The 18,629-nt window shown below is 36.9% G+C and overlaps 1 protein-coding gene across 1 annotated transcript in view; it reads right to left on the reverse strand.

The window, feature by feature from the left end:
- Positions 1-2,503: 2,503 nt before the first annotated feature.
- The window catches only part of LOC142346294 (clotting factor G beta subunit-like), a 77,554-nt gene continuing 61,428 nt past the window's right edge, over positions 2,504-18,629 (reverse strand). Inside the window, exons 5-7 of the mRNA XM_075398809.1 lie at positions 5,956-6,023; positions 5,071-5,197; positions 2,504-2,858 (exon numbers count right to left, since the gene is read on the reverse strand). Of these exons, the coding sequence (XP_075254924.1) occupies positions 2,530-2,858; positions 5,071-5,197; positions 5,956-6,023 (524 nt within the window). The 3' untranslated portion in view covers positions 2,504-2,529. The remainder of the gene's footprint in view (positions 2,859-5,070; positions 5,198-5,955; positions 6,024-18,629) is intronic.

An 18,629-nucleotide genomic window follows, 5' to 3' on the forward strand; every position in this document is an offset into this window, starting at 1 on the left:
TTCATATTTTTTCTAAAATTTTCGGGTACTTTATTTTATTTTTGGACCCTTTTGAAATCTTATCACGTCATCCTACTGCTGATGGTCCCCATTGTTTTAGGGATAAAGTTCAACGGATCATAGATCAAGTTTTCAGAGAAGAGCTTATGATTTGAATTGCTTCGACATATTCATCTGGCACTTTTCTACTGAATTTTTGGTTTTTGCCGGTCGCTGTTGTCCTTTCCTAGTCAATAACTTGTTGTAAGTTCTTTTTGATGAAATATGATTGGCAAGCAATCTTATTGTCCCTTCGAGGCATAATTTAGCGTATTTATTGGCTTGTGTTGACAGCTAATGAAATTAATTGCGTTGATAATACGTGTTTTCTCGAAAATTTCGTGGTTCTAATGTGTTTGTTTATGTTTGTTGATTTTTTGATTTTACATTGATAAATAAGAGAAATCCCACTGCTTTTAAAATTTAATTGAACTAATAAGAGTTTTCAGTGAAAAATTCATTTTTTAATGCCTTCGACACTTTTCTCGCTCAATTTTTTCTGTTGCTGTCAATAATTTGCCGTTTTTGTTTTTTAGGTAGCCATAAATTTCTGACAGTTCTCATAGGCTTCTAATTGAGCTTTGAATGAATGATGTTACGCGAAGCAGTCAGTTTATAGCGAGTAATCTTAAAGTTTATGATAAATAAATTGAAGTTTTTTTCAAACTTTTCAGTTTTTGTTGTTCTTTTCGTCAAATTGTAACTTATTTTCATCAATGAGAGGTCCCATCCAATTTCTTGTATTTCAACAGATAACATATCTATTGGTAATATTTTTCACTGATGTTTTGTTTGTTGGACAATATGCGTTTTTCTGAACGTTTATTGAATGGCCAATTTTTGTGTTTCTTTTTCTCTTCTTTCAGAACAATCGCGTAATAACAGACCCCAATGGTTTTCAAATGAGGCGCAAGTAAACTTAATTAATCTCTCAGTTTAAATCCTTCAGCTGAATTACTAGAATCGAACAATTGAATTAAAAATACATAATATTTAGATCATAGCTAATGACTTAATGGTAGCAATAGTTTGTGTTTTCGGAAATTCTTTGTAATTTTTTGAGTTTCTCTTTAGTTCGCTTCTATGGCTAAGTCTAACCAAAGACAGGCCCTTTTGATTTTGTAATGAGTTTTTAGTATTTTATTAGGGATTATTTGGTTAAAAGCTAATGATTTTTAAGATTTTTGAAATTTCTTGATGTAAGAAATATTGATTAATTTTTAAGTTTCGCCTCACTGTTCGTTCTTTTTGTCGACTTGTTACCCACTCTGATTAAGAAAATTTTCCATCTGCTGTATCGTTAGAAAAAAGTAAACTTGTGTAGTTAAGGTTTTACCTGACTGCACTTTGACGTTGTTACTAGGTGCTTTTAAATTTAGATATTCAGTTTATTCCGTGAATTTTTTGTTTGTGCTATTTTTGTTTTTTTTTTGTTTTTGTCTCTTAGTCACTTTAATGTCAGATCACGTTGGCGCTGTAATGAGGCATGGCATTATGTAATTCAATTAGTAGATAAGTTGTTCAACGATTGCTTTAAACTCAAACACCTATTTTTGTTATCTCTTCATTTGGTTGACAATTTAAGCAAAAATGTAGATGAGATCGGGTCGGAACATCATGTGCGATCGCACATTAACGAGCCGCCTTGTTTCAAACATAATTTCACAGGCCTACTCTAAAGTTAGGGGATGGATTTGAAATTGTTCTTCGTTTTTTCCAGTTTCAATCATATTTAGACCACTCTGATAGTTATTGTAAAGCTTTTGTGTTTTATATAAAGTCAAGTTTTTTTGTTCTTCCATGGCAAACAATTTACTAGCCTATACCAGGTTTTAAAATTTTCTTTTTGTGTGAAAAATTGTGAAAGAGATACAATCTATCACACATTGAATACCCTTCAAAATTAAAAATGTAAATGACAAAAACAGTGTTTTCCTATATTTCAAATCAAAGGCAAACAATCAAACTGACGAAAAAAAACGTGAGGGTTTTGATCAGTTTTTGCTGAGCAAAACCGAAAAAAACCGACAAATTTTTTAGTTTGAAAGTCGCGTAATCTCAACTCGGCTAGAGAATCTGTTCAAGCTTCATGATTTCATGCTGCGTTTGATTAAATGCTTGTCTGCATGCCAGCGCGGACTCAATTCTTTATTGTGCGCAGGAAATTGCTGCTTTAATGAGTTTGGGACAGTTAAAAGCAAAATTGCAATGATCACTATTGTCATCACTCAAATGAATGCGTAAGACATAAGCAGTACTTAAGCAAGATTCTAACTTGTCTTCATTTTCAACAAACTCTTTATGCTCGGGAAGACGATTAAAAACTGCCCTTTAGTTGCTGTGAGACCCCTAAACTCTATTAACCCTCATTTTTCTGGTTTTTTTGCATGTCTTGTCTTGAATAATACATTTGATAATTATATTAATGTTTTGTTCAAGAGGGAGTACGGTGAAGTGTTACCCGCCATCACACGCTCATTGTTTCTGTGTTCATATTGACCTTCTCTGAACAGTGGGCAATTTCGGAAGCATTTCCGGTTTAAACATTGGTCTTTCCACCGAAAGTTCGTCCTTTTGTTTAGGTGGCGGTACCTTTTTTTTAACCAATCTGTTTCCCTTGATTTCAATGGGGTAATTTTGGTCATCGGCATCTTCCTCAATTTTGCCATTGAAAGTTTTGCCCTGATAATACTGTATTTTTCCACTGACAAATTTTCCCTCAGGCTGAAAGCATTTCAAGTTATGATGAATTGAAATGCCGGCAAGACAAGATTGGTCAGAAGATGTACTGTGAAGTGTAACTGGACTGCCTCGATCTCCTAAAAGAGTGGAACAATTAGTATCTTGACTGAACACCGGGTGACAAGAAGGGTGGTCCCGACCATGTTCTGGGGACCAAAAGTGTAATCAGACCGCGTATTTGGCGTCTGGGAGGATAGCCAGTCCCAGACATTAATCGTGGAGACATATTTCTTCCACCTCACTTTGGGTATCGCTTTGTTGACTGAGTACTTTTTGTTTCTTTAGAATCAGTTTTTGTATTGAGCAAATCCCACCAATGAAACATTTTTTGGATCTATTCTGTTTTGACCCCCCCCCCCCCCCCCTCCCCACAGCTTAGTGGGCTCATGTTTTTTACGCCCCTCCCCCATGCGCACGTGCTATTTTTTTTTACACATTAACGTGGTATATAACAACATATAAATTTTATCTGGGGGCGTAAAAACACTGGAGGGGGAGGGGGCGAAACAGAATAGATCCCATTTTTTGTTGAGCGTTAATGTGTGTTATTTGTAAATTATCAATTATGTTTTGGCTAGGGTAATTATGTTTACAACTGATAAACAAAGACTTGTATTTATATCAAAGCTGGATGCACTTCTGCCTTTGTCCATTTTTGAATTGTGTAAGGACCTGATTTACCCAGTCTTGTCATTTTTAAACTTGTTCCAGAATGATTATTACCGCAACGTTTGTCATTTTGCTCAATCTGCATTCAAAGAACTTTGTTTTTTTTTAAATAATATTTTTATGGAGAAATTTGACAGCCTTGTCGTCTAAATGAAATTTGCAATCATATATTCTAGGAAATAAAAGAGATAACGCCAGAACAGTTTTTCAAGTGTGAAATAAAGAAGCGTTTGTCCCATTTTAAAGCTGCAGATATTTTTTTTTTGTACAAATGCGCAATTGACCAGTCTTTTTTAATCATGAATCGACCCTTTTTGTTTTCTTCTGTTTGATTGCCAAGATAGAGAATCAGAACATTATCGTTGAATTTCAGTTTTCTAAGGCTACAGCGGCTGATTTTGTCCGTAATTTTGAACGGCTTTCGAGAAGCACACAGTAATACTAAGATTACTTTTGAAGTGCGATGTAAATCAAATTCTCAGGTTTTTCAAAATTTTAAATTTCGATGGCTTGTTCAAGTTAAAAGGAAAAATTAAAAGGTTAAACTTATGAAACTCTTATTTGCAAGCCTAGTGTGCTACGCATTTACACCAAATTATCTTAAGCTCTCAAACTTGGGCATATCATACAACCCGTTCTCACGCTCTTTCTTGTTCCTCAATGCTTAATTTCTCTAGCCAAGTATACGTTGAACAAATAGAGCTTCTTGTCAAGCTATGTCAAGTTTATCTTATGCACAATTTACATTAGGTTGTTCTCTCTCAACCTTCTAACAATGGCTAAAGATACTGATTGTTCTTTTATGGCTTATTTTAAATCGATGCAACAACTCTCTTAAAAAGTTTTCATTAAAGATGTTTAAATAAGTGTTTACTGCAAAAATATGAGTTATTAGGTACTTCCATCTGCTATTAAAACTTTTTTGTTGCTTTTTTTTTAAAAAGAGGTAATATTGGTATTCCTGTAATAAATGTGGCGTACCTAACTCCGAAGAGTTTTGATTTTATAGTTGCTGCAACCTCATTTTATGGCATGGCGGAACTTTTGCTGTCAGGTTGCATTGTGAGAAGATTTGTTCCTTTTTTTGAACCGTGCCAGCCTTCATATGTTTTCCACTGTCTGACTTTCCAAGTTCTGTTTTTCACAAGTTTTTCAATAGGAAAACCAAAACAGTTTTACGCAACAAATTAAAAGTTTTTGCTGCAATTTTTTCACATAAATGGCTCTATGGTCCTTTCGTTTAAGATACCAGTATGAGTGTTTCAATGCTCAATTTTTGAACTTTTATAATGAGGCGTATTTGACGAATTCAGAAAAAATGTTGACATTTTGAGAGGAGAAGTTTTTGAAATCATCGTTAATCTCAAATCCATAAAAGCTTTTCTGTCGGCTTCTTTTTCAGATAATGTTTTTCTTTAATTGAAACTATCCTTTTTTGTTCATAGTAAAAAAATTTTATAACATAGAAAGATTTAATGAAATAGCAAATAACATAGCAAAACTAACGATAAAATTCATGCAATTTGTCCATATTAAACCAGAAAAAGTTCTTCAGTGACAATTCAATCTAACCTTAAAAAATAAAGGTTTAAGAAATACAGTTACGTGTAAGTTGTCTACCTTTATAGCTGCATTGTTTGGAAGCGTCGAAACACATGAGGTTTTCTTTAGGCCCTCTGTAATGTACTAGCCACTTTAACCACGTCATGTCGGTCAGTTTGCAATCGACTTCAGTTAGAATCATAGCCTGAAAAATAATATATTTGCCCAAACTCATTGTTTGTAAACGTTAGCTGTACTTGGCTGATTTGAGTTGCAGTGAATGCGCTGAAAGTTCCCTGTATTTTTTGACGCTAAATACATGGAATATAATGAAAACGAAGAACTCATCGCTAAAAAATCCTCACATCATAGCTGTCAATGAAACGTTAAAAATCACTATTTTTTGCCGTGAATATCTGAAAGATTTGCCGTGAAAATTTTATTTTTGCAGATTCTTGTTGATAGCTGTGAACTAGTTTTTAACCGTCTAAAAACACCGCTAAAAATTGTTAATCTTACAAAAATTTACAGCTAGAAACAGCGAATCTTACAAGCCTTCAACTCATATGTTTTCCATAATGTTGGGTGAATCTGAGTTCAAAATGATAAGAAACATGAAAGAAGCAAGTGATAGATACTGCAGTTGAAGATAAAAGGGCTCAAAGGCAGGAGTTCAAACCTGAGTCGTCTTTCATCGCCTTCATCGCGTTTCAACGCATTCATCACTGAAAGATTCGGTCGCTTTGCCTTGAAAAAAATATATATTTTCTTCACAGCTATTCACCGCACACTTTAGGATTATTTTTTTCGACAAAATCCTCAACCCGGGTAATCATAAAACATTTATCAGTTGATTCCTCTTATTCTTGTTTTAAGTTTTGTTTTTTTTATTAATTTCTTTTACTTTTTCTTGCTTTGTAACAGGTTGGTCTGCCGGTCAATCTTCTTTTTCAAAACAATTACCTTTAGCGTGGTTGAATGTTGTTCATTTTCATCTGTGTCCCCAACTCCAACAAAAGTGTACTGGTGGTCTAAAAGAATTATTGTTTCTACAATTTCCGTTCAAATTTTGTTTGCAGAGTCGAATTGCTTAAAAGTTTATTAAAATGGCCAGTTTTCCAATTGAACAATATTTGATGATGTTTTAAAACAAAATAAACGTAAATAACCAAATGTTGACCGTAATTGAACCAAGAATGAACATTAAACAAATCATAGAGACAGCCTTTTTTTCAGAGTGGAACAAAATAATCACACAAAGTCAATTACAGAAGTTTTTCGCGGAAGGCAAAAACTGAACGCTCCTCAATTGATTTTTAAACAAAAACCTTTGTGTTCAGACGCTAAAAATTGTTTTATGTATTCTCTTGTTCTTGTTTTTATTATACACTGTTGGAGACTCAGGGGACTCTATACGCCGGTTTTTTTTCACCCACACAATTTCATACTCAGTTGACAAAACGGCGAAAGGTGAATGGAGAAAAACTTTGGAGGACGGTTTGGTGGTTGGCTCTGATGACTAGGCGGACAAAAAATTCCAAATATTGAGAACCGCATCGAGGAACAGCTGCAGAAAAGTTTTGAGCTGCTGAAACTTTTTGCATATTCACTTCATTAAACATCTCTGAATGATTTGAAAACTTAACACAACAGCCAGAAAAAAAGGAACTCATTTTCTGCAAATTGTCGGTTAATGGGAACGCAGAGACAAATCTTGTAATCAAATAGTTAAATTAGAAATAATTGTTGACAACTGTGGCGATTAACACGAAATTCAGTTCATATTTATTACCCCAAATTACCGCACTTTTACATTCATGGTGATCACCTTTAATTTATAACTTCCTTGACTTCTTATGACATCCGATCTTAACTAGCCATTTACTCTGATAATTTACTTCTCTAAAAGATCAAGGGTCATCATATCACACATAACAATATGAAAAGTTGGGGACAAATCTAGTATAAATAGCACGTGTTAGCTCCTTGTTGCATTCACTCATTTCATAAATAACCAAGATGTAAATCAGCACGTGGATGAGGTACGTATATCTTTCCATACTTTAAACAATTAACATTATACTTTCAACACTCCTCCTATCATGTTAAGTGTTTGTTCCGAGAAGGACATCACGAAAAAGTGATACTTTGGTCCTCCCCAATGCTTTTATAAGTGTGTCTGCCGGCATGCGATCGGTAGGTAAGTAGTTTAGCTCTAATAGTCGACTTTGGACTAAATTCCGAACGAAGTGCACTTTTAATGAAAAGTGCTTTGTCTTTCCGTGATTCATCGAATTTTTACTTAGAGCAATACAAGCTTGGTTGTCTACAAAGACGTTTACTGGCTGCTGGATTTCTAAATCTAATTCTCGTAATAGGTTAACTAAATGTACTGCTTCTTTACTGGCCTCTACTACGGCGTTAAGCTCAGCCTCAGCTGTTGAAGTAGATACACACTTTTGTAACTTGCTAGCCCAACTGATTGCACCTGAACTATTATTAAGTTTAAAACAAAAACCACTTGTACTTTTTCTATTGTCTATGTCGCCTGCCCAATCTGAGTCTGAAAATCCTGTTAACTCCAGTTTCTCACTTTTTCTAAAAATCATCTTCTCTGATTTTGTACCTTTTAGGTAACGTAAACACCCTTTTGCCGCATTCCAATGTCGCCTTCCAGGATTTTCAACAAACGAACTCAATAAATTGGCTGCGTGCGCAATATCTGGTCTACTTGTTAATGCCAAATAGTTCAAACATCCCACTATGCCCCTATAATCACATGATTGCATTTCTCTATGCTCATTGCTGCCTATTTCTGGTGAATCTAATTTTGATAGTTTCAGGCTAACATCTAAAGGTGTTTCCAGTGTCTTTGATTCGCTCATGTTAAACTTCTCCAGTAATTTTTCTACATATGCTTCTTGGCTTAGCATAACTTCGTTTTGTGTTCGCTCAATTTTTATATTTAAGAACCAGCTAAGATCTCCATAACTGCTAATTTGAAATTGCGCACTAACTTTATTTTTAAAGTTTTCACAAAAGTCTTCCTGCAATCCTAATATCACCATATCATCTACCCAAAGACACACTAATCCTTCTATACCATTTTCTCCTTTCTTTATGAAAAGACACTCATCTTGAATAGCCGGCGTGAAACCTAATTGGTTGAGAAAAGTTTTGATTGTTAAGTACCAATTTCTACCGGAGTGTTTCAATCCATATAAACTTTTCCTCAGCTTACAAATTAATGGATTTCCTTGCTTGTCAAACTTTTCAAACCCTTCGGGTTGTTGCATAAAGATTTCTTCTTTGATGTCAGCGTTTAAATATGCTGTTTTGATATCCATTTGTTTTAACTCGGTGTTTTTATATACTGCGTAGCTTATCAGTACTCGAATTGTTGAGAGGCGTGTTGTTGGTGAGTAGGTTTCGTTGTAATCCCGACCTGGAACTTGGCTAAATCCTTTTGCTACGAATCTTGCCTTATACCTTGTTATCTCACCACTAGGACCAAACTTGAGAGCAAAGTGCCAGCGGCTACCAATGGGTTTATTTCCTTTGTTCTCTACCAGTTCCCAAACTTTATTTTCCACTAATGAGTTGTATTCTAACTTCATTGCCTCGTACCAGTTTTTATCCCTAATTGCTTCATCAATAGACTTAGGTAGCAATTCGTTGTTAACAATTTCACCAAGGAAAGCTACCGGGTTTAAATCTCTATCACCATCTGAATGATGCTTGTTGACTATCTCCTCCTTCTTTTCTTTGACTCCAATAAATATTTCGTTTTCGTTGAAAGTTACATTGCGAGATTTTCTAACCTTAAAGACCCCTTTGTCATTTGGAGTACCTACCAGATAAGTCTTACTATTGTCTGAAGACCCTAAGAATATTCCTTTTTGAGAAGTTCTATCAATCTTACCACGAAAATTTTTTTTCAACATGAACGAAAGCTGAACAACCAAACATTTTGATAGATTCTAAGTTAGGTTTCTTCTTGTACACTGCCTCAAAAGGTGTCTTCTGAATACCTGAATGGAAACAAAAATTTTTAATCTCACTTGCCATGTTAAGCGCATATGGCCAATACTCTTTTTCTAAACCTGACTGCTCTAAAAGACATCTAGCCATTGGGGTTATTGTCCCCCAATTCCTCTCAACCTTTCCGTTTTCTTGTGGTGTATACGGTGCCGAGAACTCAAGCCTAACGCCTTTTCGTCTACGTAAATGTTTTATGTCATTTGACACATATTCCCCTGCACCGTCACAAACTAAGGTTCCTGGTTGTCCTATGTCTGCAAAGAACTGTTCAACTTTTTCAAAGGCCTCGTCCCTTGTCCACAAAAAATATAGTTTCTGATATCTGCTAAAACTATCCACGAACCCTATTGCATACCTATGACCATCAACCGCTTCCGGTTGGATGGGCCCTAATATGTCGGTATGAACAATTTCTAAGACTTCACTTGCTCTTGTTCCTGAGTCTCTTGGTACTGGAAGTTTCTTTGATTTATTTAGCTGACATATTTCACAGTTTGCTAAATCATGCTCGTTTACTTTTAGCCCCACTGCGTGATCTTTCAATTTAAATATGTCTTCAACATTGTTATGACCCAAACGCTTATGCCACAAACTAAGGAGATCTCCATTTGCTAAATTGCACTGCTCGCCGTAATCAATGTTGTGCCAGATAAATAAACTATCTCTTTCCTCGAAAGGGAAAACTGTTCCGTTCTTAGTTCGTATTTCTAAAGTCACACCAAAGACGACCTCATTGCCTGTTGCTCTAAGTTTTGACACTGATATCAGATTCCTTGTGTTGTTGGGAACAAGCAACGCATTATTTAATCTTATTTTTCGCGCTAAACCATTGGAATCCAAAACCCTAATTTCAACTGTTCCTTTCCCACTAATTGAACTTTTACTGCTGTTTGCATTAGTGATGGTACCAGAATACTCCTTGTCTATATCTATGAATAGACTTTCATCTCTAATCATATGACTGGTAGCACCTGAGTCTAAAACTAGCTCATTTGCAAGGTTGTTTTCCGACGTTTGAAAGAAGGAAAAGATCTCTTCTTCTTCTTCTTCTTCTTCTTCTTCTTCTTCTTCTTCTTCTTCTAAATTCTGCTCCTCAACTAAATTTTGCGTGCCCCTCTGGTTGGTTCTCCTGCTTTGACTTACAAACCTTTTCTCATATTTCTGTTGTTTTCTACAAAATTTAGCTATATGTCCGTGCTCACCACACTTAAAACATTTCATTTGAGAAGCTTTGGTTTGTTCAGGAATCGTTTTCTTAAACCTACATTCTTTTGCGATATGTCCCATTTTCTGGCATTTGAAACATTTCCGTTCCTTATTAAAGAATACGCTCTCTGTTTTGGTTTTTACATTTTCATTATCGAAGTTTATCAGGTCTCGTTTTATTTCCTCTAGAGTTTTCTCGTCTTTGCTGTATTTCACGAGTGTTGCGAAATTTTCATATTCCTTCGGGAGCCCTTTTAGAATTATTGAGACAAACATTTTTTCACTAATTCCTTCATTCACTAGTGTTAAGTTGTATTGCATATCATCTGCTCTGGTGAGATAATCTACTATACTCTCACTTGAAGTCTTCCTAAGGCTAGTTAATTGCGCTATCAATTTGTGTAGCTGGGGTCTCTCAAAACTTTTGAAGCGTTTACACAGTACATCCCAAGCTCTGGTGCCATCACCCTTATGTGGTCTAAGAAAAAGAACTGATGTTTTGTCTAAAGCCTGAACCAACTCGTACCACAATGTCTTCTTTTTCTCTTCTAATTCTTCCCTCCCCTTTTCTATAGCTTGCCTACGTTGCTCCTCCGAAGAATTATTTCTAACAGCTTGCACATAATCTAGATAGGTGGCTTCTCCACTAAGAACTTTACCAAGTTTTAAAGAGTGCATACGAGCCTCAAACTGTTCAGCAAAATACAAGAAATCATCTTCACGCCCGCTGAATACCAATCTTTCTAATTTTGAGCTCATTGTTAGGCCTGTCTTACTTTCGTTTATTTTCCGTTCGTCTCAAATTAACTCTTTATCTTTAATTGTTCCCTACTGAACCAAAGACTTATGATGCCCCAACTATGTCCTTTGTTTTTCTAAGCTAGTACTGCTCTAGGTAAATATTCTTTTGTAACAAGGGTCGGGCTGTGAAAAAAAATCTTGTTCGGACTTAGATCAAAACTGCTTTCCTTTCTACGCGTGTTTGAATCTGTTGCCTGTTGGTGGCTGTGTTATAGGGCGACGAAGCGGTGAGTCGTTATGTTTGTGTATCAAAAAAATGCTTTATAGCACCAGGTTAGTACTTGTTGTAATATGGTAGCACTTGTAAGAAAAAAAAACACTAAGCAAAAAGAGTTTGGTCGACTAAATTAATCTAGAAGTTGGTGTTCTGTTCGAGTTCTGTAATATCCTTGACAAAATCGAAAGCAGGACATTGACATTGAGCCAGGGTTTTTCTGCCGCGATTAATCACGATGAGGATACCAACACCCTCCGAGGATAATGTACTCGAACCCTAATCCTAGTCCTATTTAAGAAATGTTTTACCACCAACTTTTGTGTCTTTCGACCAAAATTGTATCTTACAGAAGCACAGCAAACACAATTGAAAATGAAACAGTTGTTTAAGCTGAGTTGTTCTCAGATATACTAAGCAATCCTGGTTCCCCGACAGCTCTGTTATACAATTGAACCTCCGCGCTCCTTTTTGATTCCTCACAACAGCTGCACTCACTCTTCTTCACAAGCAGAATCCACTGCTTAGCTATACACACTTAGCACTCCACGATTGAAGTCCCCCGACCAGGTACACAAGCTCTCGACTCAACAGATGAAGTCCCCCAACCACTTACAAAAGCTTTCAACTCCACAATTGAAGTCCCCCAACCAGTCGCACAAGCTTTCAACTCCACAACTGAGGTCCCCCAACCAGTTACACAAGCTTCTTACTCTTGCTTCTTCTGGTCTCACTTGGCCACTTCTTGACTACAAGGCTTGTCTCTCCTTGTCTTCTCTGTCTTCCTCCCCCAGTGATTTCAGCGATCCTCTTATGTAGCAAAGAGGCGCAGCAACAACGTTTTTATATTTACGATGGGGGTTGATTACTTAACTTAGAAAAGCTCTGGGCCCATAACCTGTCGGTTAATGGGAACGCAGAGACAAATCTTGTAATCAAATAGTTAAATTAGAAATAATTGTTGACAACTGTGGCGATTAACACGAAACTCAGTTCATATTTATTACCCCAAATTACCGCACTTTTACATTCATGGTGATCACCTTTAATTTATAATTTCCTTGACTTCTTATGACATCCGATCTTAACTAGCCATTTACTCTGATAATTTACTTCTCTAAAAGATCAAGGGTCATCATATCACACATAACAATATGAAAAGTTGGGGACAAATCTAGTATAAATAGCACGTGTTAGCTCCTTGTTGCATTCACTCATTTCATAAATAACCAAGATGTAAATCAGCACGTGGATGAGGTACGTATATCTTTCCATACTTTAAACAATTAACATTATACTTTCAACACAAATAAAGGTTATTCAAATCTTTTACATTTGACGAATTTTGAGTGTTTTTGTCGGACCCAGAGTATTTCAGTACTGACACTGCTTTTTTCAAAAATACCTTAAAAGCAGTACCGAAAAACCATATTTACATTAAAAACTTGCTCATAATGCCAAGGCAACAGGTTCAAAACGGAATGTTTTTTAGGCTGACAATAGTTAGATAATATCATTAATTAGGCTAAAAATTGCATGTTAATTGTTGGCCCACTATTGAACAAAAGCATGAGCCAGCAGAAAAATAGAAATGAAAGCAGAACTCTAAAACCTGAAACTTTGCCAACACTCGAAAAAGGTCAAAACCGAAAAAAAATTACAATGTGTATCAGATGAAAATGTGTAAAACTCCTCCATCAACCCGTTTTTTGGAAGGTAAACCCTGAACACACCAAGGTTTTGGCAAACGGCTAGAGTAAGCTATCGATGGACTCAACAAAAGATATTGCATGATTGCCAGAAGCGTGGCTACTACCATTTATATGGTGCAAAGAATGCATTTTTTTGTTATTTTGTTATGTTTTGTTAAGTTTCTTAAGTTACTAATTCGAGGATCCTTTAGGTGTTTTTTGATGTTCAAGAGCCAAAAAATTGAGATGTTTTGAATAACGTATGTATCAACATTACTTGTGTCAACAGAAAATATAACGCAGTATTTGACATTAAGTAAATTTGACATCTATTATGCAAATAATGACTTAAATCATTTTACCTGATTAACCAATGGGAAAAAGGTAACGATGATGTTATAAATGATATTTAACCGATTATTTACCTTAACGATTTGTTTGATTAGTGAACCCATATTGTATTTAGAACCATTAGAAAGTGATACAAAGAGGAGTTTGCTGTCAGATTGAATTCTAACTTGATTCTTCATAAACATTAGTCTTTACATCTAAGCTTTTATAGACATTAAAATTTGAGAGATTCTAAATTTTTGGAGCATTCCTACAAGAAATTAGCAACAATGCTGTCATTTGGCTGGAGCCTCAGAAACTTTAGCAGGAGATTGAACATAGTTTATCACTTAGGGTATTCTTAACTTCAATCAAAACTAAAATTACAGTCTTTTAATACAAATGGGCAACTAATGGTTTCGACGAGAATGTTAGTCAGTTGGAACCGAGTGAAGCGCCGAAGGCCGCGATGTTCAGTTTTTGCTGAGATTCGTGGGCAGCCACAACATTAGGACCACCAATTAGCACAACACTAAAGTGACTCGAACATCAACGAATCTTCAATTCGATGGACCAAAGCACAAGGTACCGATGGAGAACAGAACTCCCGACAGACTCTGGAAACGAGTTGATTGGAAGAAGACTGTTCAACTGAAGAACTTAATGAGCAAGCTTAACTAGTAAAGTTATTCTCCAGACACCTCGCCGAGCCAGAACGCTACCTAACACAAAACAGAACGATTACTGCCGAAAGTAATCATCAAGGTTTCTTCGAAACATACGGCCATATGGATGAGAATAGAAAGCAGCAAATGTTATTGGTGGAACCAAAGAATTTTGACAATGATACGCAGCATGCGTTAGAAGAAATGAGTAAAACTTTGCGGTGGGTAGTTGCCAAGTACCATTTCTCCGATACATTTGAAAATGTTGTATAGTAGTTGTCGACTCTCCGAGAAACACATTACAATATCAAAATTGCTGTGAGTATCAGAAATTGAAAGCATAATAGTTAGGTGGCTTCGAAAAAGAGACTTTGTGTAATTGGCTGGAACAGCTGTTAGGAAGGACAGATGAAGTTTGGGCAAAGTGCATTCAAATAGTGAAGATAAAAGCTTGCACCCAAGAGATTACCAACCTCAGTGGTTGTAAAAGTTACTGTTGAAGCCTGATCGATCAGTATGGGCAAGAAAATTATTGTGATAACGAAGCGACCCTAGTGTCTTCAACGATAACTAGAGAAAATTTTTCCAACCAGACAATAATTGGTTGCGTTAGAGACGCTTGAATGTCAAAAGGAGAAAATGTTGGGATTTTCTCTTAGAAGTCTGTCACCAGCAGGAGTTGAAAAGAACTCAGTGTTGCCATGTCGCGCTCGTAGAGACATCGTTAAATCGTGCAAATGGCACAGAAAAACTTGATGGCTCATCAAGAAGCGGAACAGCAGCTGAAGGACCGGCGAATTGAATTGAAAAGAAACCAGAAAAAATGAAGTTGCAACTACAGCAATAAGAAGAATTTTGTCACCGAAATCAATAGCGATAGCTCGAAAACGAAACAACCAAAGATGAAGAGGAGCAACAGCGAAAGCTCCAGAGGAGCTAACCAAACGAAGCTCAAGGGCATCTGGATCAGTGATAGACAATACAGAATGAGTTTGGATCCAGGTTAAAGACGGGAATATGACTGGCTGGCCGGAAGCAATGGCCTAACAGTTTAGACGTACCCAGACACTGAATCCAAAATGTGTTATCGATCCTGCCAAGAATGTCACACAAGACACATTCAAAAATTTTTCAGCGCCTACACAAAAAATTAACCCGCCTTTCCAATCGGCTGTAGGGTTCTTTTCAGTGTCATTGACTCAACCAAGCATTCCCAGGAAATCACAATTTCGTAAATTTTTTAGATTACCTGATCCGCAAACGCAGTTGAAGGAGACGACGTATCAGCAGAAGGGAACGTCAGCATTCCAAAACACAAACAGGAGTCGCAGTCCCATATAAACAAGTAATACCTAACTGATCCACCGAGATTCGGAATAGGAGCACAGAGAACCACACCACTTCCCCAGTAAATTATCAAACAGTACTGAACGCGGTTTCCTGTTGGCCGCCAAAATTAATACCAACTAACTTTTCAGCAGATCCTCTAGAGCGGCCGTTGTGGTTGCGTCTTTTTGATGTTGTTGTCCATCAAAACCAAATCAGCAATATCTGCAATGGGATTGAGCTCACAACTTGACTATCAAGCATGGAATGTACTCTGCGTGGAGTAAGCCAGATTTAAAAGGTAGAGTACAACTCAAACTTAAAAGGTAGAGTAAATTTAAAAGGTAGAGTAATTTAAAAGGTAGAGTACAACTCAAAAAGATGGAAACTCATCCTCCCTTGCAGCACAACTCTCCTACCAGAATAGCCAAATTTACAAATCGGTTACAAATGTGGTGAACAAGTCGAATCAACTTCGATATTCGAACTATAATCAGAAGTTGGGCTGTTTTCAAAAACGAAAAAAAACTGTCTCCACAACTGAGCAAACAAATTTGCAGTATCTTCTAGATCCTATTATCTAGGGGAAATCTGGTTGTTTTCACAAAATGTCTCGCCTCCAAAGTAGTTAATTTGGAATGTAGAATTTGTGGGTGCAGGCAAAAACGTCGACAGAACAGATCTCAAAACCGCAATAAGCCAAATACAAATACATTTTTCAAATGCTGAAATTTGAAGTAAACCCATGAACCCCGAACGCCCCTTTAAGGGCACACAAAATCGTAAGTGGTCTTCTGAAATGTTGAAATCAATGAAAGTAATTGTACGAAAATAGCATGTTCAGAAGTCCCCACTGTGTTTCATTTGTTGGAGACTAGATTACCTGTTCAAGTACAGCCACTTCAGGACTCGTAGTGTCCCTAAGTGTGGAAAGCGACCTTGCATATCGACCCTCAAAGAAGGAAGCCACTGAAAATGTCTCAGATGCTACAATGGCAATAGCAACCAACAGCACCCAAAGAAGACTCCCAGTCGTGAGAATCAAACTGGCAAACAGAGACTTGAGCCCTAATGTGCTTGCAATGCGTGTTTTCCGATGCTCACTTTCATCCGTAGAGAAAATAGCGGTGTCCGAACTTCAACTTAAAGGCCGAAAGGCGTCCTTATAAGTAGCGGGGATCCAAGGCTCACTTGATCTCATAACTGAAATAGTACCGATACCTGTTTCAGCCCATAAGAGGTCCCGAATTTTGAAAACGGGACAATTCTACATGCACGCAAAACTGAATTGAGATGACCAGATCCGCAAGAATTGAATCGTTACCCACAATTTTAGGATCTGGACAAATCAGACCTACAGTTCAACCGATTCGTGGACAAGATTGTTACGAAATCTAACAAACTTTTGAATCCAAGAAATCGGAACACAAAAACTGTACCATGGGCTGTGAATTCAAGGAATGGCTGGGCCTTAACTGGTCCGCTACCAGCAACGCAATCAGCATATCTTGCTACGACAGCGACCAATGTAACTAGCATATTAGCATATAAATTGGTGTATCAGTAGAGTAAGGGCTGGTATATTGAACCCTAAACCTCCCATTGCAATGTCTTCATTCCTTCAGAGGACAAATATGTAGCAATGAAGACGTTGGACCACACAACCCAATTCAAAGGTGAAATATACAAAGTTGGTCGACTGTCGCGAGATGACGATGTGAAGTTTCCAAACAACTTCCGCTCTGCAATGGGGCAACTCATATCCCTAGAACAACGCCGAAATAAAGACAAGACGCTGAAAAAGGCTATCAGGAAACGATTAACACGGATTTCAACATCGGATACGTTCGGTTTGTTGACCAAGTTAAAATAAATGCAACGCGATACAAAGTACAATGCTTTTTGTAACATCACCCTCTCACCAACCCGCATAAACTGAGAAGGCTACAGGGGTATAAAGCACAACAGCAATAGATCAAGGCGTAGACCTCGACAACAAAAGGTAACCCTGAACAGACTTGCTGCATTGCCTTATATAAATTCTTGTTCGCTTCCGAGAACACCAATTAGATTTTTGGCCGACGTAAAATCAATGTTTCTTCAAGTTATGAAGCTACGACATTCGATGTCTCCATTTTCTCTAACATGATTTTCACGTAAATAAGATGCAAATACACATGACATGTTTTTAAGGGCAAAGATTTTGCCCTCTTTTGCAAATCAAGCTTTTGCTCAAAGTGTTGAAAGATAATAAACTCAACAACAGCAAGCCTGGTCAAACTCGTTCAGCGAAAATACAAAATAAAGGACACCCGCAAGTCAGTAAAACCCCCCAAGAGCAAAATTAAATCTATCAGAAAGTCTGGGATGTCCCCAGGAAAGGTAGCTTCAAATCGACGAAACGGATAACAATTGAATTATAAGTCCATTCACAGATTCCATAGGAAGACAGGTCATTAAAACTTGTGATATTTTTCAAAACTGAACCACAATCATCTTCAATTTATTGACTAAACTGGTATGCGGACAAAATAGCCTCATTGTCTATGGTTGAACTGCGCAAAAGTTTCCAGCAACAAATATTTTCTAAAAAAAGCATCTGGGCGGCAATGGTGTAAGCATGGGACGGATATTTTTCAATAGAGCTCATCAAACTGTTCAATGTATGGTGCTCTGAGTTGAGAGAAATAATGACAATGCCTATAAATTAACTTCATTTTAAAACCTTTGGCACAAATTTGAAACTTCACTTCTTTACAGATCCACAAGAAGACGCAGTTTGCTTTATTGCATATCTACAAGAAAAATGACTTTTTAAATATTGAAATGTTGCGTAGCACCCATCAGACGCGTGATAGTTCTCTCTGAAGGTAGAACTCCAAGTACAAGTTTACAGACTTTTTCTCAGAAAGAAGGTGCTAAAGGAACATTATTAAGGAAATGACAAATTCCATCACTGGACTGACTCATCATATGTCTTACAGTGGCTACAGTCAGCGAACAAGAAATAACAAATGTTTGCAGCAGAGAGAGCAGCGCAGATACTGGAAAACTCATTAATTGATGAATGGAGACACGTGAAATATTTCGAAAAACGTGCCGACGAGAAAATCACGAGAATGTCCATTGAAGAACTCCGGCAATCCATGTGGTTAAAAGAGCTCGCACAACTACAAAAAGATGAAGATAAGTGGTCAAAGACGTAGAGTCAGGAGAATGAAATGGAAGCTGAGCAAGCAATCAGTACTGTAGCAACAAAAACAATATTAGCCCCTTATCACCCAAAAATGACAGTATTCAACCCAAAACTCTGTACCGTCAGCCTGTTCTCCTTAGCCTCCAAAACATCAATGCTTGCCAAAA

This window comes from Convolutriloba macropyga, chromosome 9 (genome assembly GCF_964194025.1).
Source record: "Convolutriloba macropyga chromosome 9, txConMacr16.3, whole genome shotgun sequence".
NCBI lineage: Eukaryota > Metazoa > Xenacoelomorpha > Acoela > Convolutidae > Convolutriloba > Convolutriloba macropyga.